General features: G+C 42.9%; 1 protein-coding gene across 1 annotated transcript in view; it reads left to right on the top strand.

The window, feature by feature from the left end:
- The window catches only part of PPP1R1A (protein phosphatase 1 regulatory inhibitor subunit 1A), a 264,337-nt gene that overhangs the window by 188,573 nt on the left and 48,872 nt on the right, over window positions 1-26,892 (top strand). Inside the window, exon 3 of the mRNA XM_040340767.1 lies at window positions 24,470-24,507. Coding sequence (XP_040196701.1) covers window positions 24,470-24,507 — 38 coding nt within the window. The remainder of the gene's footprint in view (window positions 1-24,469; window positions 24,508-26,892) is intronic.

Below are 26,892 nucleotides of genomic sequence, written 5' to 3'. Positions count from 1 at the left end.
CCTTTCCTTTGGCAAAATGGGTCAAAAGAAGGACTTGACAGGCTCAGAAAAGTCAAAAATAGTGAGATATCTTGCAGAGGGATGCAGCACTCTTAAAATTGCAAAGCTTCTGAAGCGTGATCATCGAACAATCAAGCGTTTCATTCAAAATAGTCAACAGGGTCGCAAGAAGCGTGTGGAAAAACCAAGGCGCAAAATAACTGCCCATGAACTGAGAAAAGTCAAGCGTGCAGCTGCCAAGATGCCACTTGCCACCAGTTTGGCCATATTTCAGAGCTGCAACATCACTGGAGTGCCCAAAAGCACAAGGTGTGCAATACTCAGAGACATGGCCAAGGTAAGAAAGGCTGAAAGACGACCACCACTGAACAAGACACACAAGCTGAAACGTCAAGACTGGGCCAAGAAATATCTCAAGACTGACGAAGGTTTTATGGACTGCTGAAATGAGAGTGAGTCTTGATGGGCCAGATGGATGGGCCCGTGGCTGGATTGGTAAAGGGCAGAGAGCTCCAGTCCGACTCAGACGCCAGCAAGGTGGAGGTGGAGTACTGGTTTGGGCTGGTATCATCAAAGATGAGCTTGTGGGGCCTTTTCGGGTTGAGGATGGAGTCAAGCTCAACTCCCAGTCCTACTGCCAGTTTCTGGAAGACACCTTCTTCAAGCAGTGGTACAGGAAGAAGTCTGCATCCTTCAAGACAAACATGATTTTCATGCAGGACAATGCTCCATCACACACGTCCAAGTACTCCACAGCGTGGCTGGCAAGAAAGGGTATAAAAGAAGAAAAACTAATGACATGGCCTCCTTGTTCACCTGATCTGAACCCCATTGAGAACCTGTGGTCCATCATCAAATGTGAGATTTACAAGGAGGGAAAACAGTACACCTCTCTGAACAGTGTCTGGGAGGCTGTGGTTGCTGCTGCACGCAATGTTGATGGTGAACAGATCAAAACACTGACAGAATCCATGGATGTCAGGCTTTTGAGTGTCCATGCAAAGAAAGGTGGCTATATTGGTCACCTATTTGTTTTTGTTTTGTTTTTGAATGTCAGAAATGTATATTTGTGAATGTTGAGATGTTATATTGGTTTCACTGGTAAAAATAAATCATTGAAATGGGTATCTATTTATTTTTTGGTTAAGTTGCCTAATAATTATGCACAGTAATAGTCACCTGCACACACAGATATCACCCTAAAATAGCTAACACTAAAAACAAACTAAAAACTACTTCCAAAAATATTCAGCTTTGATATTAATGAGTTTTTTGGGGTTCATTGAGAACATGGTTGTTGTTCAATAATAAAATTAATCCTCAAAAATACAACTTGCCTAATAATTCTGCACTCCCTGTAGATATATCTATATATAGATAAATCTATATATAGCACCCTGTACTTTATGTAGGTGCTAGAAGTAATATTTTCGTAAGTGCAGGTAAATTTAATCAGGCATAGTTGTAAACTAGGCCAGTTTGTTTGGATCTGTGTGGGCTGGGAATGGCTCAGAGTAGGCTGGTGACTCACAGATAGCATCATCAGGCCTTGACCAATCCGCAAATTAGGATTGGCAGGGGTCAGGCCTCCTTAATATACCCAGGGCCAGCCCAACCGGGGAGGAGTTGTCAGGTGAAAGAAGCTGGAGATGGAGCACTAGGTTGTCAGGGCATTTGAGGCACTCCCCAGTCTGCAGGGTGGGGGGTGACCTTGGGCCTGAGGGGTTTGGTGCAAGTCAGAGCCTTTCTGAGAACCAAAGAAGGATCTGGACAGAAGGCACAGAGAGGAACCGAGAAAGACAACAGGAGCTAGTATTGCCAGCCAATTCTCCAGGAGGGATCCACTGGAGTGCAGCCAGGAGGGCTAGTGAGTGACAGGCACAGTTGGGAAACCTGGGGAGGCATGCCGCAGTGGACTGGTAGAGTGCAATCAGAGATGGATGTAGAGCCAGCAGGAGAGACTGTGATGTCATGGGCAGTGGTGTCGGGCAGCTGCAGAGAGGAGGGCTGGCAGGGCCTGAAGAGGACTGTTGTCCACAAAAGGTCAGCTAGAACTAAAGACTTTTCTATTTTTGTTGCTACACTAAATGGGCCCACCGTCCCTGCCTGCTAATAGCAGTTGCTGAAGCCTGACAGAGTTAGAGTTGGGCCTACCATGTGCTAGCTGTACCAGGAACCGAGTATTGTACAGGAGAGGCATATATATAGATATATATACGCAATACAATGAATATCCAGTACAAAAACGTTAAATAAAATAGTAAACAAAAAAGATAAAAGTCCAACATCCCATGTGCTCTCATATCTTCTCCATAAAAAAACTGAGACACTCATGCTCTCCACCATGTGATTTCTAAATCTCTGAGGTCAAATATCGCACTGATCTCTCTTTGCCAAAATTGATGCATTTCCTCTTTAAATCTGCCTTCATGAGTGAGTGAGTAACTTATATAGCGCTACAAATGCGAACTAAATCGCCTCAAGGCGCTGTAACCAATTTGATCATCCAACCACGCTTCAGAAAAGATGGTACTTAAGTTTTTTTCTGAAGGCCCGATGTTTTTCCTCCAACAGAATGTCTGCGGGTAGAGCATTCCATAACCAAGGTCCTTGGACAGCGAATCGTCGTTCTCCTTTCATTTTGTAGCAAGATTTGGGGATGTGGAGGAGGTTCTGATTTGTTGATCGGAGGACCCGACTTGGGGTGTAGTGTTTTATTTTCTCACATAGGTATTGCAGCGCGATTTGTTGTGCGCATTTGTGGGTGAGGCAGAGGGTCTTGAATGTCACCCGGTCCTTTATGGCTAGCCAGTGGAGGGTCCTCATGGCCGTGGAGATTGGTTCCCACGTTTTTTTACCCACTACCAGTCTGGCTGCCGTGTTCTGGACAACTTGTAGATGAGCCATCTGGTATTTCGGTAGTCCTAGGTAGAGGGAGTTCGCGTAGTCGAGTCTGGAATTGATGAGTGTTGCCACTACTACTGCTCTCTGTAAACCTCCTATCCTGCTCATCCATATTTAAGTATCATCATACAAAGCAAATAAGAGAAGAGTTTCCCTGCATCCAATTCACATATCACAAGATTGTGACTGCCTCCCGGTCCGACCAGAGTCGGTTCAAACAACCCTAGAAGGGCTTCCGGAGCGAATTTCACAGGTGTCCTGTGCGTCTTCTGGTCTTTTTCAGGTCCGAATTCAGCCCAAAATTTGGACTGAAATCGAAACCTGAAACTATGAATAGGGTTGCACCGGACCCCTGCTATGAGCGGCTTTGTGTGGCAGTGTGAACCCAGCCTGAACTACTTACAAAACAAGCAGCACAACCAAGTGCGATAATCAACACTTTAGCGCAGGCTAAAACTGTGCCGGTCTCACCACACAGCAATCCCGGTCTCTGAGTGTGATGACGTCATTGGCTTTAGGCTCTGCCCCTCCTGTATGTGTTGCGTCCGGTAGGACAGACTTCTTCAGCCAGTGTGTTGCCTTATTGCAATGCTGTTATGTGTGTCTCTAACCGCTGCTGTGTAAATGAGATTTCAACATTTTAAAGATTTGAAGTACATAATGTTTGGTACCAAGGAAATAACAGCTGTACATAAGAAAAAACTCAGTGAATTTAAGCCCACTATATTTTTAAAATTACAGCGACAGGGGTTGGGGCAAACCATAATATTTTCAGAGGTGATTTTTTTCTTTTGCTGTAACTTCTCACCCCCACAGCACTCGTAGAATTTATTCGAACTCCTGACACTTTTGCTCAAGCTTGATCTACATGCAAATCTGAAGAAAATTTTAAATAACGGCACATGACCTAGTAAGAAAGTTATTGAACCAGAGAATTTTTCATAATTGTGGTCTTTAATTTCTAATAAAGTAGCTAATGCCAAATATCCCCAGAATGGTAAAATGAAGTGACCTTTCCTCTAATTTTCATTTAATCAAAAATGACTAGTTTTAACCTTCCGCTTATAATGATCTTATTATCTATGATATGATCTAGAAATCCATCCGACCGAATAGCTGATTAAAGGCTTCATTCTTAAATTGCAAATGGCTCTTAATATTGAGGAAGTAATCTTTTAACATATCTATTTTTATGAATCTCTGGAAATACATGTATCTCCTCAATTAATTACTATCGCCATCTAAAGATTAATTTAACTGGGCTCATTACTAATTGAAGATTCCATTACTTCCTTGAAATATATCAGTAGAATCATTAATTAATAACAATGTCTTTGGGGTTTTAAGAAACGTACTGTGTGGCTCCAAAAAAAAAAATCAGATGTCATTCTCTTAATTAATATTGAATTTTACTTTGCATCATCTTTATCAATCTAAAGACAGTGAAATATGAGGCTGAGTTGATGGATGTTAGTCTTTTTTCAACCTTATTAACTATGTAACTATATTAACTATGTAAGTCTAAAGCTATGATTTCCGGAAGAAAATCTAAACTAAGCACTCTCTGTATTTTAAAGTGGAACTACATTTAACCTGCGCACCACAAACCAAAAATACTATTTAATTCAATTTGAATATCCAAAACAAACTCACCCATCCCTCAATGTTTCTATGGTTTATTTTGTTGAGAAATCACTTTGAAAAACACTCCCTAGGATGACCATCTTGAGTAAGGGCAGATGATTCATGTAGCATTTACTTCCTGGGATCCACCTGCCCATAGCTCAGGCATGCAAGCAGGAGAGGGTGTGCTTAGCTGAGAAAGCCCCTCCTCCCCTACGGAAGACTCCTGGGATGTGTGACATCATTTGCCTAGGCATGGAAACCAGGAAGTAACTAAAGAAAAGTAAAACAAAATTTAAAACAAGTAAATATGATATACTTTCCTGTCCATTTACAAATAGTAGCAGGTTTTAAAATATTCAATGCTGATTGAAAGAGTGAAGTTACACTTTAAGTAAACCTGTCCTGCCCACCATATAAAGCTCTGGGCTCAAGAAACAGGGTCCTCCCCAGGCAAAAAGGTTAGTATTTGGACATAAACAGCACATTGAGCCTGCACTTTACCAGTAATCCCAGTTAAAGCGGAGGTCCGCCTAAAAAAATGAATTAAAAGTCAGCAGCTACAAATCCTGCAGCTGCTGACTTTTAAAAAGTGGACACTTACCTGTCCAGGATGCCGGCGATGCCGGCAGCCGAAGCCGATCAATCGCTTGGCTCTCGGCTGCTCCGCCGCCATCCTTGGTGAGGGAATCAGGAAGTGAAGCGCTGCGGCTTCATTTACCGATTCCCTACTGCGCATGCGTGAGTCGCGCTGTGCATCCTCACTGCTCCCCGCTGTCATCTGGGACGTGTGTGTTTCCCAGAAGACAGCAGGGGGGGACGGGAAGTGACGTAGACCCCCGCATTCTGCGGGGATCTATGCCAGGAAGTGGGTGCAAATACCTGTATTATACAGGTATCTGTACCCCCCTCCCCCCAAATGTGACACAGGAGGGGGGGAGGGTTCCGAAAAGAAGAGGTTCCATTTTTGTGTGGACCTCCGCTTTAATATACTAGTGTGTGAACCTGATAGGCTTAAGCTCTCTCTTCAACTAAATGGCCCTCCTGAATGCTGTATAATTTAACCCACTTCCTGTGAGCCAAGGCTCTTATAGACACAGCTTCTGAGGGTGCGTTGTTCAATACATAATTACCTGAGTGTCGTTCAGTGTTGCAGTAAGGACTGCCACTTCTGGACTAGAAGAGGAAGTAACAATTACATCACTGGACCGGAAAATAATTGCAGAATGACAGTAACTCTAAAGGAAATTATTTAATAAAAGCAAAAAAAAACAAATAACAAATGTGTTATACTTATCTACTGTGTGCAATGGTTTTGCCACGCCCCCTGGCTACATAAGAGATGTCATACAGCGGGGGACATCACAATAGAGGAAGACAGCATCAGTACAAGAGTACAAGAGTGGAAGTTCTTGTTTTTAGTGGGTAACCGACGGCGAGAAAGAAGACAGCGGTGGCGAGGAAGAAGACAGCGGCGTGGGAGAAGAGAGCTCTGTCAAGAGCACCGGGAGAAGACAGAGCTATTTTTTTTAATTATGGACTCTTCAAAAACCGACTTTTTTTTTTTTAATTTAACTACTTTTTTGGTGAATGGGTAGGGGTACGATGTACCCGATACCCATTCACATGGGGGGGGCGGGATCTGGGGTTCCCTTATTAAAGTCCGATAAGCCCCCGCCCGCTCACAGACCCTGAGAAACCACTGGCCAGGGTTGTCGGGAAGAGGCCCTTGTCCCCATCAACATGGGGGCGCAAGGTGCTTTGTAGTGGGGAGCACAGAGCCTCCCTGACCCAAAGCACCCACCCCCCCCCATGTTGAGGGCATGTGGTCTGGTATGGTTCAGGAGGGGGGGGCACTTGCTCGTCCCCTCCCTTTTCTGACCCGCCAGGCTGTATGCTCGGATAAAGGTCTGGTATGGATTGTGTGGGGGACCCCACGCTGTTTTTTTAAAAAAAATGGTGTGGGGGTGTCCCCTCAAAATCCATATCAGACCAAAGGGCTTGGTATGGACTGCCGTTTTTTTCGTAATTTTTTTTAGCCGGAAATTTTTGACCATCCAGGGCCATACACCACCCAGATCAGCGTATTTCTGTGACAGGTACAGCCAGGTGTTTTATATCAGCTGTGGACTGGAAGAATGTATGGGCTACTCACATGTAATCACAGAAGGAGGCCAAGTCAATACCTCAAACTCGTTGTGTTCCTCAAACCATTCTTGAACCATTTTTGCAGTGTGGCAGGGTGCATTATCCTGCTGAAAGAGGCCACTGCCATCAGGGAATATTATTTCCAAGAAGGGGTGTACTTGGTCAGCAAAATTTTTTAAGTAGGTGGTATATTGTCAAATAACATCCAAATAAATGGCAGAATCCCCAGCAGAACATTGCCCAAAACATCACACTGCCTCTACTGGCTTTCCTTCTACCCATAGTGCATCTTGGGGTCATCTCTTTCCCATGCAAGCAACGCACCCGCACCCGCACCCAACATCCACATTAGGAATGAGCCGAACACCCCCCCAGTTCGGTTTGCAGCAGAACATGCGAACAAGCAAAAAATGTGTTTAAAACGCGTACACCGTTAAAGTCTATGGGACATGAACGTGAAAAATCAAAAGTGCTAATTTTAAAGGTTAATATGCAAGTTATTGTCATAAAAAGTGTTTGGGGACCTGGGTCCTGCCCCTCAATGTTTTAAAAACGTTTTTTTCGGGAGCAGTGATTTTAATAATGCTTAAAGTGAAACAATAAAAATATTGCTTTCAATTTCATACCTGGGGGGTATCTATAGTATGAAAAAAAATTGCGTGGGGTCCCCCCAAATTCCATACCAGGCCCTTCAGGTCTGGTACGGATTTTAAGGGGAACCCCGGGCCAAAATAAAAAAAATGGCATGGGGGTCCCCCGAAAAATCCATACCAGACCCTTATCCAAGCATGCAAACTGGCAAGCTGCAGGAAAAGAGGGGAGACGAGAGAGCACCCCCCCCTGAACTGTACCAGGCCACATGCCCTCAACATGGGGAGGATGTCTGCCTCATCCCCACAACCCTTGCCCGGTGGTTGTGGGGATATGCGGGCGGGGGGCTTATCGGAATCTGGAAGCCCCCTGTAACAAAGGGAACCCCCAGATCCCAGCACCCCCTATGTGTATTGGTAACGGGGTACATTGTACCCCTACTATTTCACAAAAAAAGTGTCAAGATGGTAAAAAACACAGTAGACAGCTTGGTACAAGTCCTTGATACATGTCCCCTGGAGCAGGACCCAGGTTCCCAAACACTTTTTATGACAAAAGCATGCATATAAGCCTTTTAGCACTTTTTTTTTTTAAAGTGTATTTTGTGCGTGAGAGGAGCCGGACTCGAGAGAGGAGCCGGACTGCAGGAGTTGGGAGTAGGCAGGCCTCCCCCAGAGGCAATCTGCCACCTTTCTCCATGCCCCGGGTGGCAATGGTGGGTGTGTGAGGGGGTCCTCCCACACAGCCCGCCCTACCTGCTCCGCTTTGAAGCCCAACGGGGCAGAGGGACTCCCTATAAGGGAGTGAGAGGATCTAGCCCGCTCAACCAGCCCCGTTAGTCCTTCGCCTCTCTTTTTAGAGACCGCGTGGTCAAAGTGCATGCATGTTAACCCAATTTCGAGTGCGTGTAAGTGTGGTGGGTTTTTTTTGTGGGAGGGGGGTGGGCGTACTAAGCGCAGGCTTACCTCACATAGCACACCCACCGGGAGCCGGGCTGAGACCACCAAACTCAATTCACATGTAGCTGAGACCGGGATCCGAACCCCTAGCTGCAGAGGTGAATGGCTTGTCAGCGCAGTGCCAATCGCGTTGAGCCACCGCAGCTCCCCTTTTAGCACTTTTGATTTCTCCCATAGACTTTTAAAGGGTGTTCCACGTCTTTTGAATTTGCCGTGAACACCCCAAATTGTTCGTTATTCGGTGAACAGGCGAACACCTGATGTTCGAGTCCACATGGTGTAAAAGAAAAACATGATTCAGCAGAACATGCCACCTTCTTTCATTGCTCCATAATCCAATTCTGATGTTCATGTGCCCATTGTAGGCTCACTTGCCTGGTGACAAGGGTTACCATGAGCACCCTGATTGGTCTGTGGCTACAAGGAACTGCAATGCCCATTTCTTATGATTTCAAAACATCAGCTTCAGGGAGAACATGTTCACTTGCTGCCTAATATATCCCAACGACAAGTGCCATTGTAACAAGAAAAACAATGTAATTCACGTTACCAGTCAGTGATATTAATGTTATGGCTGATTGGTGTAAATACATAAGAGACACTAGGATTCAAGTAGATCACATCTGCCTCTTTATTTAAGTTTGATAAACAGGAGTTTAGCTTTAAAGTGCTTAGAAATGTTTGAGGCCGAGTACTCACGACAGGACATGTCCGATGAAAACGGTCTGCAGACCGTTTCCATCGGACATGTCTGGCCGGGGACTGCCCGGGGACTTCTGTTCGATGGCTATACACACCATCGAACAGAAGCCCGCGCGTAAACATTACGCGGGGCGTGTCCGCGGTGTCGCCGCGTCGATGACGCGGTGTCGCCGCGACAATGACGCGGCGACGTGGGCGGGCCGCCTTAAAAATGCTTCCACGCATGCGTCGAAGTCATTCGACGCATGCGAGGGATGCGGGCGGCAGGACATGTACGGTAGGTCTGTACAGACGACCGTACATGTCCGGGCGGACAGGTTTCCAGCGGACTGTTTTAAAACAAGTCCGGGAAACAGTTGTCCGCTGGAAACCTGTCCGATCCGTCCCAAAATGGTCCGCTCGGGCCAACACACGGCCAAACATGTCTGCTGAAACTGGTCTGCGGACCAGTTTCAGCAGACATGTTTGGTCGTGAGTACGGGGCCTCAGATTACCTTGGAGAAAGTATACTATTACCCTAGGCGGCCTAGAGCATGAAAAAGCCCTGGAGAGTGTGAGACATCCCTCACTCCCTGCACTCCCCATATGGACTGATGTTGTCATAGACAATTGTTTATGCAGAAAATCCTATCCAAAATCCTGTTGCTAATCCTGCTTTAACTAAAACACGTATTGCGATATAATTATACATGCTGTAATGGTATTGTGTGTACCGGCATTGCAAGGCATTAAAACAAATTGAAAAATTAAGATATACCAATTATTTGAGACTACCAGCCTTAAAGCGTTTTGTATTTGACAATTGTGAAGATTATTACTAAACTAATAGAAATGTATGTTGTTGTAACTGTTTTTTTTTTTTTTAGATGCATTTAATACATTTTGTATTTTATCTATACAGTAACTAGCCCTCTTTCTTAGCACGTAATAATAAGTCAGTGAATATGTCATTCACCAAACATTCAAAGGTGGCTAATTATTTTCTGAAATTTAAAACATATGTACCAGGAGGATTCACCTGCAGCGAATATTTGATAAATGTCACACTCACTGCTTTATAAATATGCCTCCAAGACCTAAATTACACTAGGGGTGCTCTCTGAAAAGAGATTAGTGTTCAGACCGCTCTTCAGAGAGCATTTGATGGGTGGTGAGGAACGAAAAAACCTGACGGATCAGTGCTCTCTGCTTTGGACTGCCTATCACAGCAGGTGGTGCACTGTAATAACCAATCTTACTGGGCACGTGCAAGGGCCACCATCTTGTGGAAGGTAGCACACTCACTGATTTTTTGTTAACCCAGTATACTAGAAAAGAGAAGTGGTACTGTGCAGAGTCCATACACACAGAACGTACCTAAAAATGTATGAGCTTGAGAATGAGGGGCATGACGGGAAAGCAGTGTCCTGCGGCGCGTGCAGCGCGTCACTGCAAACAAGTGGGATCTTAGGCAGAATCACTGTGATTCTGTCTGCAATTCCAAATCACACTGCAATGCTGGCAAAACGCAGCACAAGTGTTTGTGTTCCATTCATTTTTAGTGGTGCCAATACACAGCAAAAAGACACCACATTGTGGTGCCAGTAAAAATGAATGGACCACAAACACATGGGCTGCATTTTGCCAGCATTGCAGCGTTATTTGGAATCAGGGCGTGGTGGCGGGCAGCATCACAACAATATTTCACCCACGATCCCAAATTGCCACATGTGCCTAACAGGCTAACAATACAGCAATTATGGAAGACTCAGTCCAGCGCCTCAATCACCAACTTTGCCAGCAGTTGCCACAATCACAGATACCAGTAGAATGACTGGAATACATTCTGCAGCACTGCAGTTCTAAGCTAGCCTGACTGAGGAGGACACAAGGGATAAAGGGACACACCTAGTGACCCGGGGTGGACTGGGTCAATGGACAGCAGCAGCCAGCAGCATTTCAGAACATCATCCACAGCTCCTCAACCAAGCGACATTCAAAGGTGGGAAGCCAATGGAAATAGAGAGGACTGGTGGGCGGGTAGGTTCCAGTCGCTCCCACTCTGCTCAGTGCTTCCTCCTGTCCTGGTGGCTGGGGCTGGACAAGTGAAGAAGACATGATCACATATAAAGGACCCTGGAGGCCCTGAAGTGTGGAGTCGGAGCAGCGAGAGCCAGGACCCTCTTTAAAATTAAATGGACCCTGGGCAAACATTTTCAAAATCAGTTTACTGCAGAAGATCAGGCAGAGATTGTGGTTGGCTGCTAGAGGTTACAGCACACATGTCGGTTCACTGATTAGTTGCTAGAGGTTACTGCACATCATTACTGCTCACTGATTGGTAGTGATAGATTACTGCTTATCATTACCGCTCACTGATTGGTTGCTAGAGATTACAGCAGTGTGACAAAATACCAGCCCTCCTGGGATACAGTTGAAAACAAATCCTGTTGAGCATGACGCAGAGAGTAGTGGGCATGACCAGATTGGATTTAAGAATGGCCTAAGCCCCCGTTCACATTGGAGAAACTTATGCGATTTGACCTGTCAAATCACATGACAAGTCACACCCTATTGCTGGTAATGGCCATGTTCAAATGCCGCACTGATTTGAAAAAGTAGTTCCTGCACTACTTATGGTGATTTCAGGCGCGACTTTAATAGACATCTGTGCATGAAGCCACACATATGTCTTCCAAGTCACACCTGAAGTCGTGCTCACATGCGGCTTTCAAATCATGCGATTTCATATGAAGTTGCACGATTTCAAAGTGACCAGAGACTGCGGATGTAACTACAGGGAATGACCAGAGACTTAGGATGCGACTACGGGGAATAACCAGAGACTGCGGCTGAAACTACAGGGAATGACCAGAGATTGCGGCTGTGAATACAGGGAATGAAAAGGGACTGTGCCTGTGATTACAGGAAATGACCAGAGACTCAGGGTCAGAGCATCAATGGAGCTCCCGGCCCTGTCCCTCCCTGCTGACAGAGCCTGCCTCAGCCCAAGCCAAGCCCAACAGCCCTGGCCGGCACACCCGGTGGTCAGACAGTGTAACAGCAGACTCAGACAGCACACAACAACAGAGTGTGTGAGTCAGTGCCTGTAGAGTGTGGTGATGTAGTTGAAGCACACATAACGTTACTACTTCTGCACTGGTGCTTTGGGAGGTTCAACCCTCAAACCCCCCCTTAGCTATATCCCTGTGAGGAGGTGCTGTATTGCCTCCTCACCAACTGCTTTGACCCCTTGAACCCTACACTAGCGCGCTTGGTAGGGTTAAGTCAGTGCTGGAAAATAATGGTGGCCGCACAAAATATTTAAACTTTGGGCCAAATTTTGAGATTTTCACTTAGGGGTTGTGACAGGAAGTCAGGTAAATCTGGGGGTGTTGTCACAGACAGGAGATACATTTCTGCCTTGTTTAGAAAATTCACCATTTACTATTAGGCGTCGGCTGCAGAGGTAGCCAGAAAGGTTTAAGGACGTTGGATAGCTTCAGCTGTTCAGAATGAGGAAATTAAGGCCTCTATAAGTTGTGCAGAGGATTACTGTTCAATGCTGCATCCTGAGGCTTGTTGAGTTAAGGAGAGCAGTGAGCTGAGGAAGACTTCTGAAGGTGAAGTGGTTGTTGATATCTTTGCTGTGTGATAAGAAAATCAAAAAAGACTATTGTTTTCTGCTGGAAGACCAGCAGTGTCTGCCCAGCAGTAGGCTGTGCCAGATTCCATAGGTAGGTTCCTGTGTTGTGAAGGTAGACGGCCCGAGTGGCCAGGGTTTATTTTATCTGCCCGCATTCTCCACCATGTGTAAGGGGTTAGCTCGGTAGCGGGGTGTGTGACCTCCTAAATGGGTTCACTACACACTGAATTATACAGAGAAGCAGCCGTGGGTGGTTGAAAAACAAGGTTTATGGTTTATTCTTCCATATTGCTGGAAACAAGTGCAAGCATCAAAACAGCATAAACAAAATAAAACATAAAATAAACCCTGGCCACTTGGGCCGTCTACCTTCACAACACAGGAATCTACCTATGGAGTCTGGCACAGCCTACTGCTGGGCAGACACTGCTGGTCTTCCAGCAGAAAACAATAATCTTTTTTGATTTTCTTATCACACAGCAAAGATATCAACAACCACTTCACCTTCAGAAGTCTTCCTCAGCTCACTGCTCTCCTTAAAGCGGTGGTTCACCCTGCAGAACAACATTTCAGCATAAAATCCGGCATAGTAGCGCGAGCTACAGTATGCCGGTCTTAAATTTTTTATCCCCGTACTCACTGTTATATCGTACATAGACGATTCCGTCTGCCGCGGGGAATGGGCGTTCCTAGCAAGAGGGAGGGTCTGGCACGTCACGCTCCCCGAAGACAGCCGGAGTAGGTCTCGGCTCTTCACGGCGCCTGCGCACAGGCTATGCGCAGGCGCCGTGAAGAGCCAAGCCTATTTCGGCTATTTCCGGAGAAGCGTGACGTGCCAGGGCCGGCCGTCAATCACCTTCCCTCTCCATAGGAACGCCCATTCCCCGGAATCTTCTATGTACGATATAACACTGAGTACGGCGATAAAAAAATACAGACAGGCATACTGTAGCTCGCGATACTATGCCGAATTTAATGCTAGAGGGAAAAAATTATTTTTTTTTTATATAGGGTGAACCCCCGCTTTAACTCAACAAGCCTCAGGATGCAGCATTGAGCAGTAATCCTCTGGACAGCTTCTAAAGGCCTTAATTTCCTCATTCTGAACAGCTGAAGCTATCCAACGTCCTTAAACCTTTCTGGCTACCCCTGCAGCCGACGCCTGATAGTAATTGGTGAATTTTCTTAACAAGGCAGAAATGTATCTCCCGTCTGTGACAACACCCCCAGATATCCCTGACTTCCTGTCACAGGGTGTACTCACTTTTGTTGCCAGCGGTTTATACATTAATGGCTGTGTGTTGAGTTATTCTGAGGGGACAGCAAATTTACACTGTTATGCAAGCTGTACACTCACTGCTTTACATTGTAGCAAAGTGTCATTTCTTCAGTGTTGTCACAAGAAAAGGTATATGTGAGGGATATACTCACTTTTGTGAGATACTGTATATCGTTTTCAACAAGCAATTTCTAATTTCTGTTGTAAAATCCTGCCAGGAAGATCTATAAAAAAAATGCTTAGAAACTATAATTTACTAAATGTTATGCTTGGCCTTGAAAAACAAATATCTCTTTTTAAACCTTCTATATCCTCATTGTTCAGATTTGCTGGATTCAGATATTCCATTAATGAAGAGTCTGCTTGTGTAATAGACCTTTATGATGTTTTTATAACTGATATTATCGTGGAGAACATTCAAGTCTACTATTACAGCTAGGATAATTACTGACTCAGAAAACCCATTTACAATCTTCATGGCGGTACACACTGAGAGGAATGTCTTTTAAAGGCCCACACAACATACATTTCTTAATTCTACCCATCACCCTCCAATACCTGTAGATTAGAAGCTGCACCTCTGTATGTTGTATGTGGGGCATGCACATGAGAAATCTTCATCTACAATTTGCTAAATTGGGTTTTTCGTGTATATGTAGCACAGAGTTTGGGTTTATAAACTAGTTATACATGATGGGTGTTTTTTACCCTAATGTAATCCCGACATTAAAGAACACCCCAGTACAATTGTATGCCCCCCTTTCCCCAAACACCTATTTTTGTGCTCTTTACTGCTGCTGACTTACTCCAGAATGCTGGGTTGTTGAGTCTTGCTGGGGGTAGGGAAGTGACAAGCTGCTGCAGCAGTCTTTCATTTTTCTGGTAGAAGGAGGGAGCAGGGGCATGGCTTTCTGTGTGCTGTGTGCGTCTATGGTCCGGATTGCACAGACATGGGTGTCTCCATGGCATCCAGGAAGCTAAAGGAGACACCCACAATCAGGGGAAGTGGTCTGGGACCAGCTAGAAGACGTAAAAATACATTTTTTAAAAGGATAGTGCAGCTTTCATTCATCTTGGGGAGACTAAAGCCCCGTACACACGGTCGGACCTTGCTCATTTTAATGGAATGACGCCAAACTTTGGTACTTAACCACTTAAGCCCCGGACCTTTAGGCAGCTAAATGCCCAGGCCAGGTTTTTCAATTCGGCACTGCGTCGCTTTAACAGACAATTGCCCGGTCGTGCGACGTGGCTCTCAAACAAAATTGACATCCTTTTTTTCCCACAAATAGAGCTTTCTTTTGGTGGTATTTGATCACCTCTGCGGTTTTTATTTTTTGCGCTATAATAAATATCCCCCAAAAACATATATAAACATTTTTTTTTCCTCAGTTTAGGCCGATACGTATTCTTCTACCTATTTTTGGTAAAAAAAATCGCAATAAGCGTTTATAGATTGGTTTGCGCAAAATTTATAGCGTTTACAAAATAGGGGATAGTTTTATTGCATTTTTTTTTTTTTTACTACTAATGGCGGCGATCAGCGATTTTTTTCATGACTGCGACATTATGGCGGACACTTCAGACAAGTTTGACACATTTTTGGGACCATTGTCATTTTCACAGCAAAAAATGCATTTAAATTGCATTGTTTATTGTAAAAATGACAGTTGCAGTTTGGGAGTTAACGACAGGGGGCGCTGAAGGAGTTATGTTTCACCTAGTGTGTGTTTACAACTGTAGGGGGGTGTGGCTGTAGGTCTGATGTCATTGATTGTGTCTCCCTATAAAAGGGATCACACGATCGATGCAGCCGCCACAGTGAAGCACGGGGAAGCCGTGTTTACATACGGCTCTCCCCGTTCTTCAGCTCCGGAGCGATCGCGAGGGGGCGGCTAGAAACTAATAGCCATGCCCTCATCCCGGATCGCTCCCACACGATTTCCGACTGCCGCAAGTACAGGGGGGGGGGGTCCCGATCGGACCCCCGACCCGCGGAAAGGCAGGGACGTACATGTACGCCCATCTGGCTGTACATGCCATTCTGTGGACGTATATGTACCGTATTTATCGGCGTATACCGTGCACTTTTTTGCCATGAAATTCAGGGCAAAATCGTGGGTGCGCGATATACGCCGATACCCGCGCCGAGTTTGAACTACTGCGCCGGCATTTACCGAGCACAGTACACTCCTGTAAGCGGTTAAAAAACTCTTTTTTTTACAGGTTACCAGTTTAGAGTTACAGAGGAGGTCTAGTGCTATAATTTTTTCTGGTGCTCTAACGCACGCGGTGATACCTCACATGTGTGGTTTGAACAGCATTTACATATGAGATATAAGAAAGATCAAGCGGCGGAACGGAAGTGGTTAAAGTGAACCTCTTTTGATGCATGTGCCAGCGTAACAGATTACAAGGTGGCAAACTAAAACATATAAACCATTGATGTTTTCCTTGTGTCTTCCTTTTGTTCACTTTCTTCATGCTGCTTAGAACCCTTTCTGTGAAACTATGTTGCCAGCTGACGTCAACAGTGGCCATCTTCTTTTTCTGCTCTGGCCCACCAATGACGTTGGTGCCAGATCTCACACATATGCAGTAGTGTATTGTTTACACTTTGCTATGGATTTGGTAATGTTGCTGAAGCCATGACCATGTACAAACAATAAACAGTAAATGTCATCTGAGAAAAAAATAAATTTTCAGTGATCTTATGAGATCTTGCATTTTATAGACGAGAGTTCCCTGGGAGGCACTGGTGATGGAGCTTCCCAGGGGACAGTGGTCAGGCCCTGACTATGTCATCAGTACCCCAATTAACTAGAAGTGGAAAACAATTCAATGTGAAGAACAGACGAAAGCTTTCATTTAACAAATGACTTGCTTATGTTTTGGAGTCAACAGGCAGAGATGGATGCACAGTAAAATTAACGGGGGGTCTGCTTTAAGATATACAGTACATATATTTCATTTTTTAATTCTGACTGATTTATATGAGCTATACCAAAATTGAAAATATAGATTGTTCATAACCAGCCGCTATGGCACTAGGACAGTTTATGAGAAGGGTGTGCGTATCAAGAAACCTAAAGGTATTAAGAATGTTTGCATTGGTAGTGGAGCTTATTAATGGCCGCCTACAGCGGACTCTCCCTGTTTCCCTGGAATTAGCTCTTCTGGGTATCCAGGATGATGATCAAAAACCTCACTGTACTAAACTGTTTATAGCGTATGTTTTCTTTTATACCAAGAGGGAAATTGTTTTACGGTGGAATGCCCCTTCCCCTCCCTCTGTGGGTTCATGGGAAAAATCTATAAAAATGTTGTTTTACCACTACAGTATATAAACTGACTTACATCAACAGGAACTGCCCCAAGAAGTTCAATAAAGTAGGGCAGCCATGGACTGCTTAGTAAGGACTTCTTTCCTGTAGGCCGACTTCATCACTGTGGGCTGCTATGCCTTGCTATTACCTGAGCTAAAGCTGGACATGGAGTGGAGTCCTCTTTGGTGTTTTACCTACATTATTATGGGTTGCTGCTTATTTGATGTGTACTCTGTTACCTGCCCAAAATGTTCGCCTGTAGTTTGTCTTTTAATTTGAGTCCATTCTTTGTCAAATTTGTACCATGCCTTTGATTTTTTGTTTCAATAAATGAGCATTCTGTTTGCATTGATCAATATATATATATATATATATATATATATATATATATATATATATATATATATATATATATATATATATGGATTGGTAAGTATAGACTGCCGTTTCATATAATATTCTGATTCTTAAAGTGGAGTTCCACCCATAAATATAACATTACATCAGTAGTTTTAAAAAAAATTCATTAGTCCTTTAAGATTTTTTTTTTAGATGTGTCAAAGTGTGTCAAAGTGTTGTTGCTAGGCAGAATAGTTAATCTTCCCTCTTCCTGCACCTAGGTGCTTAAGCTTCACCGCACAGACTCCTGGAAATGTAGTGGGTGTAAGTCTGTGCACTCCTCAGTCTCGAAGAATCATGTGACTAGGACAGTACAGGTGCTGAAACCTGATCTGAAAACTATTACATTGCTTGTGCAGCACTGAGCATGTGCGAGATCTGCAAGGCTGAAATCCAGGAAGTCATACAGTCTGGCTTCATGATGCCCACACTTAAGATGGCCCCAGTCAATTTCTATTTTATAAAGTGTCTAAATGCTGTAACAACCTAACAAAACAAACCTTAGTTTACAGACTAACTTTACTAGAATACATTAAGCTTGTGTATTACAGGGGTATTTATATTTAAAAAGTTAAATTGTGGTCGGAACTCCGCTTTAATACATAAATCCATATTAGAAAAACGAACTGTAAATAAGACAAGCACATAAGGATTACAATGAGTTTATGCGGTGCAATGGGTACTTACAAACATATCCCTTTAGCAGTTGGTCAGGTCAAACCTCAACAATAAACAGCATAGAAAATGATGGGCAAGCCAGACAAACAACCTTGCCTGACCTTTTATTGTTTTCTTCTCTTTATCTGGCTGGAGTTGTTTGGGTTCATCTTCATAGTTTGCAGCAATTCATTCTAATTACGCAGCAAGGGAAAAAGCCGTAGAGCGATGTGCTGTCTGCTTTCTCCACCAAAATATTTTAACAATTTTATTCTCCTTCTTTTTTTTTTCACCTCAATCATAAAACATTCCCTACCTCACTGCCAATTACAACCGGAATATCGTACTGTCTATAAGTAGCTGATATTGGCAGTACCACATGTCAGAAATACACATGAGATGGAGAGCTGGCCTAAGAACATTGCACCTGCACGTCGTGTAGCCTTCAGCGAGCAAGGGCAATTTATGCTGAGACTAATCATGACTAATTACTGGGCCTTTACAGGAAGGCAGCCAATCAAATTTGTCTGTCATCTGCATTGCACCTGTGGCCTTTTTACTGTACATACAAGTCTTAAAAAAATAAGAAAGATGATCAGACGTAAAATGTTTGCAAAGCAAAATCACAGTTTTGAACTATTGTTGTGCTATAACCAAATACATTAAATAACAGTGAACTGTGACAAAATAAATATATTGAACACATAAAACATAAAAATGTATTTTTCGGAATTTAGTTTTAGTTAGAAAAATTAATTTATTTAGTTACTCCCGAAATTCGTTTTTATTTATTTCGTTTCGTTTAAAAAATGCATTCGTCTGAAAATCCAAATTAATTAAGGTTGAATCTGTCATTGAAGGCTTATGGTGTCGAATGTTCTAAGAAGATTCAACGGAGCCGCTAAACTGTACGGTGCTGCAATCGTACATTTCCGGTCGAATGTTCTGCCTGCAAGCTATAGAAGAATTCTAATGTTGTATGACACTAGTAATAATTATATTTATAAATTATTATTACTAGTCAACCAACATTCAAATTCTTCTATAGCCTATGGGCCGAGCATTTGACAGGAAATGTACGATTGCGGCGTCGTACAGTTTAGCTGCTTCGTCGAATCTTCTTAGAACTTTTGAAAGACACCATAAGCCTTCAATGACAGATTCAACGTTTGCATGTTTTTTGCTGCTTCGTCGAATCTTCGTCGTTCACGTCGAATGGTCTACCCCAACAGTGTCTCTATAATGTCGAATCTTTTCTCTCTATGTAGAATAATCTTGGTTCGATAGACACAGATTGCTATTGTCAGCGTCATGTCGAATCTATATCGAACTGAAGCAACAAAAACGAAAATAAAGCATTTTTTATGTCGGATCTTTCGGATTTCGGATTCTGCACGTTCGTTTTCATTTGTTAAAACGATAACGAAAATACCCAAAATTTGGACAAAAATGTATTCAGACAAAAACAAATGCAGATGTCTATTGGTTATAATGCAACACTAATTTATATATAGGTTCACTGGGAGAGATACTTTCTCTTATGCATTTGCAACTTTAATCTTTTTTTTTTTAACAAGCGTGCAGTTATCTCTCATTGCATATATTTACAGTGTTGAACTGCAGGATAACACATTGTTTGAAACAACATCTTTGGCTCTTACTGCCTTTGCAGACTTTCCTAAGGTATTTTTGGCTCTATATGTGTTCTGCTCACCTACCAAAACACAAAATATAACATCTTATTATTACAGCAGATTACTGGGAAAAACATTGCATTCATTATCAGTTACTAAAAAAAAAAAAATCATTGCTAATCAGACTATTTCTCTCTACAGAGAGCACAACAAAACCTCTTATAATAAAAGCTTTTATTTAACAATACGCAAAAGTATTATTGAAGAGACAATCCTTACAGGTGGCTTACTAATACTATTCATAAAAAAAACACTGCAACTGTGCTCAAAAGAGCAATAAATCACATTAATTAAGTATTAACCCTTTCATGACTAAGTCTAGCTCTGACATTTGTTGCCCTCAAGTAAAAATCCATATTTTTTGCTAGAAAATTATGATATTTATATATGTGTGTGCGTATATATATATATATATATCGTAATTTGGTTGAAAAAAATAATTCTTGCTTGCCTGCCAGCTGATCCTAACCTGGGACAAGTATGCTAGAGTTTTACCTTGGTTGTTCTGGATTAGCAGTTCTGAAAATCCTGCCTAATATGAGCAGACCAGCATGATAGCCAGGCAGCTAAAAGTTTTAGGTCAGCAATGTTGTCATCCCACACATTTCTCTACTGAAACTTTTCTTTGATCTGTAATATAACTTTTAAAGTATTGCCATTATAACAAAATGTTTTTTTTTGTTTGTTTTTTGCTGTCGACCAGCGAATGCACTGTACATAAGATGTTCTTTGCACTGGCACATCATGCTGTTCTCTTTGATAGACTGATGTGCCCCTAAGTCTTGATGCCTCTGTTATTGTGATGGGCTTAATATATTTGGCATCTTACTGCTACAGATGGAGCTTTGTATTCAGTGAAAAGTGGGATTTCTCCTATAAAGGGATTAGATTAATCGCAGTCTGATATCCTTAGATCTAGCTCAAACCAACTGCTCCAGTACTGATTGTTTATAGCAATGGGGATGTTCTGTCAAAATGGTCTCATTCAAAATGTTGCATGTGCATTTGTGCTTGTACAGTACATTTTTGATTAGATCGTTTTTTACGAATATTGAATCTATATTCAGTATTTTATTTTAGTATTTTATTACATTCTAAAATAGATTGCAGTCTATGGGGATAGATGCACCTGAACACAGTGTATTTGGCAGTTGCTTTTTGCTGATAGTGTAGTACAAATGAAACTAATGGTAATTTTGTGGGCTTGTGTTGGTTGGTGTTGTCAGACACTGTAGGAACGATGATTCGCACTCCGGTTGTTGCTCTTAAAAAATATTTTCAATCATTTTATTGAAAAGCGACAAAACGCAGAATAATATCAGTTGACGGGTTTCAGCCTATAAAGCCTTAGTCATAACAATGTTGTCAGACACTGCCTTCTTAAATATCAATGCAGCACTGCTCAAATTTTAAATGCAAAATGCAGAAAAAGCTACATTTAACCTGCTGCCTACAATGCAAATACATCGTAATAGGACTTCCTGATGAACAAATTAGGTCAAACACAGCCTCAGAACTGTCTTCTATACTACACCCAAGTAAACTGGCAATATGGTGTTTTGTTGTCACATACACATTGAATGCAGGAAACACGCCCTATGTAATCACATTGGTAGCTAGACATAATCAATAAACAGTTCCAACCAGTGCTGGTGTGATTTGGTAGCAGTATTTACACAGATCTTGACAAATCAGTACTTTATAAAGAACACTTGGCCATTATTTCAGAACTTTACCTGCTCAGTATGATCCTTAAAACAGGCAAACAGCTGCACACAAGTGGTATTGTACAGTCCCTTTCGGGAAAAACAGTACATTGTAATTTGGGAAATAAGGATCTTTCTTTCTTGGAAAAACACTCTTTGGAGATCACACTATACTTTGGTAAAGATCAAAGACCATCCGTTTCAGTTGGAAGCATATGTTGCCTTCTTATTTTGGCACTTTACAGAATTCCACTTAAGTTGCATAGCTTTAGGGTCTCTCCCCCTTACCAGAATTCTTCTAGAATAATATGATACAGCTTTGGATTCGGACATTAGGTCTGAATTTTTTTTTCATACTATCACCTGTTTGAGGAAATTGTAAATTAAGAGCTCTTTTGAACATTAAGACAAAAAAAATAATAAAAACAACAACAACAACAACAAAAAAGGGCAGTGCACAGACTAGAGCAATTAATCACTTTATTTGAATGTTGAAAAAAAAATCCACCCACATGTTCCAAATGAATAATGAGCCCGTAAAAACAGCCTCTCACATGATCTACTGATAGGTCAGTTCAGTGCTCGAAATTTCAAGTCCTGAGCCACTAGCCAGGCCTTAAGAGTTACTCGCCACCAGTTGCCCCACCCAACCGCTCCCCTTCCCCACCCCTAAGTCCGCCCCTAAACGCTCCCTTGTAAATTATCTCATGAAATTACACTGTTAAATGTTTAAAGCAAAATTAAGTTCCAAAAATAAATAACAACAACTTTAATAATATTACCTTAAGCATATCAGTACCCATCAAATGCAGCCTCACTTTGCCCATCAAATGCAGCTTTACGGTGCCCATGAATGCAGCCTTACTGTGCCCATGAATGCAGCCTCACTGTGCCCATGAAATGCAGCTTTATGGTGCCCATGAATGCAGCCCCACTGTGCCCATGAATGCAACCTCACTGTGCCCATGAAATGCAGCTCTATGGTGCCCATTAATGCATCCTTACTGTGCCCATGAATGCAGCTTCACTGTGCCCATGAAATGCAGCTTTACGGGGCCCATGAATGCAGACTCACTGTGCCCATCAATGTAGACTCACTGTGCCCATCAATGCAGCTTTACAGTGCCAATAAATGCAGCCTCACTATGCCCATCAATGCACTCTCACTGTGCCCATCATTGCCGCCCCACTGTGTCCATGAACACAGCCTTACTGCCCATTAATGCAGCCTCACTGTGCCTGTGAGCGCAGCCTCTCCGTGCCTGTGAACGCAGCCTCACTGTGCCTGTAGCCTCTTTGTGCCTGTGAACGCAGCCTGTCCATGCCTGTAGCCTCTCCGTGCCTGTGAACACAATCTCTCCATGCCTGTGAACGCAGCCTCACTGTGCCTGTGAACGCAGCCTCACTGTGCCCGTAGCCTCCCTGTGCCCCATCAAAGCAGCTTGACTGTGACCAATTAATCCAGCTTTTCTGTGCCCCATCAATGCAGCTTTACTGTGCCTTATCAATACAGACTCCTTTTTTTTGGGTATAGAGGCGGTGTGAGGTGGGGAGTTGTTACTTTTCTACACAGAGATCGCTCTAGTCTTAATGGATACCCCGGACTCTACCCCCTTCTGTGTATACAGACTCACCTGGATAGATTGCTCCCCTCCCTCTCTCTCTCTCCCCCGCTTCGCTTGTCTTGTGTACTCACACACACACAGCGGGGATGTCCCGCTGTGATCCCTGCTGTGTGGCACGGGTCTGTGTTTCGGCGCATGGTGTAACAAGATCCCGCCCCCTAGACGGCTTGTGTGATAGTATCAGTGTTACGCCTAAGAAATAAGCCATCTAGGGGGGCGGGACCTTGCTACACCGCACGCCGAACACAGACCCATGCAGCTCCGTGCCACACACCGGGGATCACAGCGGGACATCCCCGCTGTGTGTGTGAATACACAAGACAAGCAAAGCGGGGGAGAGAGAGAGGGAGGGGAGCGCTGCAGCCTCAACTCAGCTAAAAGTGGCGCCTCTGTGTCCTCCGGCTGACAGTTTCCTGGCTGATCGCTTCAGCCAGAAAACGGTCAGCCTGGTCCACCCCCGCTCCTCACTCGCCCTGCATTAAATTCCACTCGCAAATTGCGAGCAGGTGAGTGGAATTTTTGAGGGCTGCCACATATACATAAAGATATCTAAAACTGAAAATGAAAATGTGCTTTTTGGTAATGATGACTCTTAGGCCGCGTACACACAATCGGTTAAACCGATGAGAGCGGTCTGATGGACCGTTTTCATCGGTCCAAACCGATCGTGTGTGGGCGCCATCGGTTATTTATCCATCGGTTAAAAAAAGCCAACTTGTTTTAAATTTAACCGATGGATTCCTAACCGATAGAAAAAAAAGTGATCGTTAGTAGGCACAACCATCGGTTAAAAATCCATGCATGCTCAGAATCAAGTCGACGCATGCTTGGAAGCATTGAACTTCGTTTTTTTCAGCATGTCGTTGTGTTTTTACGTCACCGCGTTCTGACACGATCAGTTTTTTAACCGATGGTGTGTAGGCATGACTGACCATCAGTCAGCTTCATCGGTTAACCGATGAAAACGGTCCATCAGAGCGTTCTCATCGGATGGACCGATCGTGTGTACAAGGCTTTAGAGGATCTTCTCTTCATTTGACCTCTACATCTATTATTCAGTATGTTTAGGGAAATCCAGCCTACTACAGTAAACTGACACAATCATTTGCTCTCTAATTATGTCAAGAATATTAACACCAAAAATTTCAGATTTTAAATATAACTATTTTAATGTGCATACTAACATATATAAGATATATTTTAATGACCCTTTTATTTATTTCACCAACAGAAATCGATGAAGAACGGAGCCCAAACCCTTTACAAAAGGTATGATTATTATACATCAATATTTTATTGAATAAAATGATATTTACAGTAAGTCACTAATGGTCATCCTAACAGTAATTAGCCTTATGAGAAATGACTCCTCCACTGAAAAAATCTTGCAAGCAGTATTTCCTAAAGTCACTCACTATCTTCCATGCGGCGGCCTAGCTATGTATCTAAGGGCCCTAGGCAATTTTTTAAAACCCTAAGTCATTGTTTACTGACCATATCCCCCCCATCAAAAATGGTAACAAACTTCAGGGCCAGCTGCTACTACAGTATTATCACTCTTACATTAAAAATGCATGCCACATGGACCTGTCCATTATGGTGCTTTGCCACACACACATGACTAATAGGACAAAATGAAGCAAAATGCTTGTTTACCTATCTTAGTCACGACTGTATGCTCCAAGCATTTATTAACCCCTAGGGTGTATTCCCTAAGTCCGGTCACATGACATTACGTGGAATAAAATTGCTGCATGCTATATTACTGTGTGAAACCAATATATCACAGCCTGCAGAAAAACCCACAGCCTAGCGACTGCACCCTAGGGAATAACAGTGCATAGAATGATTTGTATTCAGCGCAGGATAAAATGACAGTTTACTGATTTACGTGCTTCTGAGATTTAGAATTTAACACCAGGGAAGTGCCCAGGAGAATTACTCTTCTGCAAGCTGAAAAATAGTATTATCCTAATATATCAGCATAATAGCTTATGAATTTTCAACAGCTTCCTCCCACTGGTCAAGAAATGAGATGTCAGAATATAATTAACATGTTTCAAATACCTTTAACTTTCCAAGTAAATAAATTGGAGCATTTTCAGGAGCCTGTACCAATGAGTGCTGGTTCAGTTATTGAACCTGTCTGTAAAGGATTGCCTGGATTGTTGACAAAGGCAAAGCTGATTGATCATGCTAAGAAGTAGGGATGCACCGATACCAGTATTTTAAGACTTAGTACGAGTATGAGATGGCAATTACCAATACCTATTTTTATTTTATGGAGCTGGTTCACATATGTGCTGGTTGGAATAGAACTAGGGCTAAAAGGGACCCCAAAGGCCCAAAAGACCATAGAAGGGAGGTGGCAGTGGGACTATATCGGTACTGGATAGTACCAGTACCGATTTAGTCCTCCTGCCCCCTCCCTTCTATGGTCTTTTGGGCCTTCGGGGTCCCTTTTAGCCCTAGTTCTATTCTAACTGACTTTTTAGGATGATGGTACTACTATTACTTTATTGTTTGTATTAAGAGGCTCTCATTTAAATCATATGTGCGGGTTGGCACCTGAACCACTGAACAAAATTGCACACTTTTTAGAAATCCTACTGAAACTGGCCTCGCACATAAGTGAACCTGGTCTTATAGACTGCGGACTTGAAGGTATCGGTTTTAGTATCAGAGCATTTGCACAAGTACACGTACTCAGGCAAATACTTAGGTGCAACACTAAGTGATGTGTGATTAGATGCCAGGCCATGCTGTACTTTGCACATCATCACTTGATTTTCCATTATAAAAAAGGTAAATTGCATAGGTTTAGTCAACAATTACTAATGTACAGTACAATTAAATCTTTAATATATTGTTAATTAAATCAAGGGATATATAATTATCTCTATAGTACTTTTTGTGCCCAATGTATTTGTGCTATCCTGGAAACTGACTCTTACATTGATTACATTTCAAACACTTAGCCAGAATATTTTTTCTTGTATGGATAATTTTTCAACACATTGGGGGTTATTTACGAAAGGCAAATCCACTTTGCACTACAAGTGCAATTTACAAGTGCAAAGTGCACTTAAAATTGCACTGAAAGTGCACTTGGAAGTGCAGTCGCTGTAAATCTGAGGGGTAGATCTGAAATGAGGGGAAGCTCTGCTGATTTTATCATCCAATCATATGCAAGCTAAAATGCTGTTTTTTTATTTTCCTTGCATGTCCCTCTCAGATCTACAGCGACTGCACTTCCAAGTGCACTTTCAGTGCAATTTCAAGTGCACTTTGCACTTGTAGTTTGCACATGTAGTGCAAAGTGGATTTGCCTTTTGTAAATAACCCCCATAGTGTTTGTCTTTCCAATACAATCAAATATGGAAGTCAATGTTATTGAATAAGCTCATCAGTCCATTTATCAATGATATTAGTTTTAAGCCTACCAGTTTGGCTTCTGTGGCTATTTTTATAGTGCAAGAATATTACACATTGAATACTATAATAATACCAACATTTACCCTCTGTCTTGGTAGTAACTGGTCACTGGAGCAGAGATCTTGTTCTTATGTATTTTTCTTCCATGAAATTGGAGGCTGATTTAACCGCTTCCATACACGGAATTTTCACCCCCTTCCTGCCCAGACCAATTTTTAG

The sequence above is a fragment of the Rana temporaria genome, chromosome 2 (assembly GCF_905171775.1).
Source record: "Rana temporaria chromosome 2, aRanTem1.1, whole genome shotgun sequence".
Lineage (NCBI taxonomy): Eukaryota > Metazoa > Chordata > Amphibia > Anura > Ranidae > Rana > Rana temporaria.
Note: the sequence above shows the minus strand (reverse complement) of the source record. Positions and strands in the feature narration are given on the sequence as shown.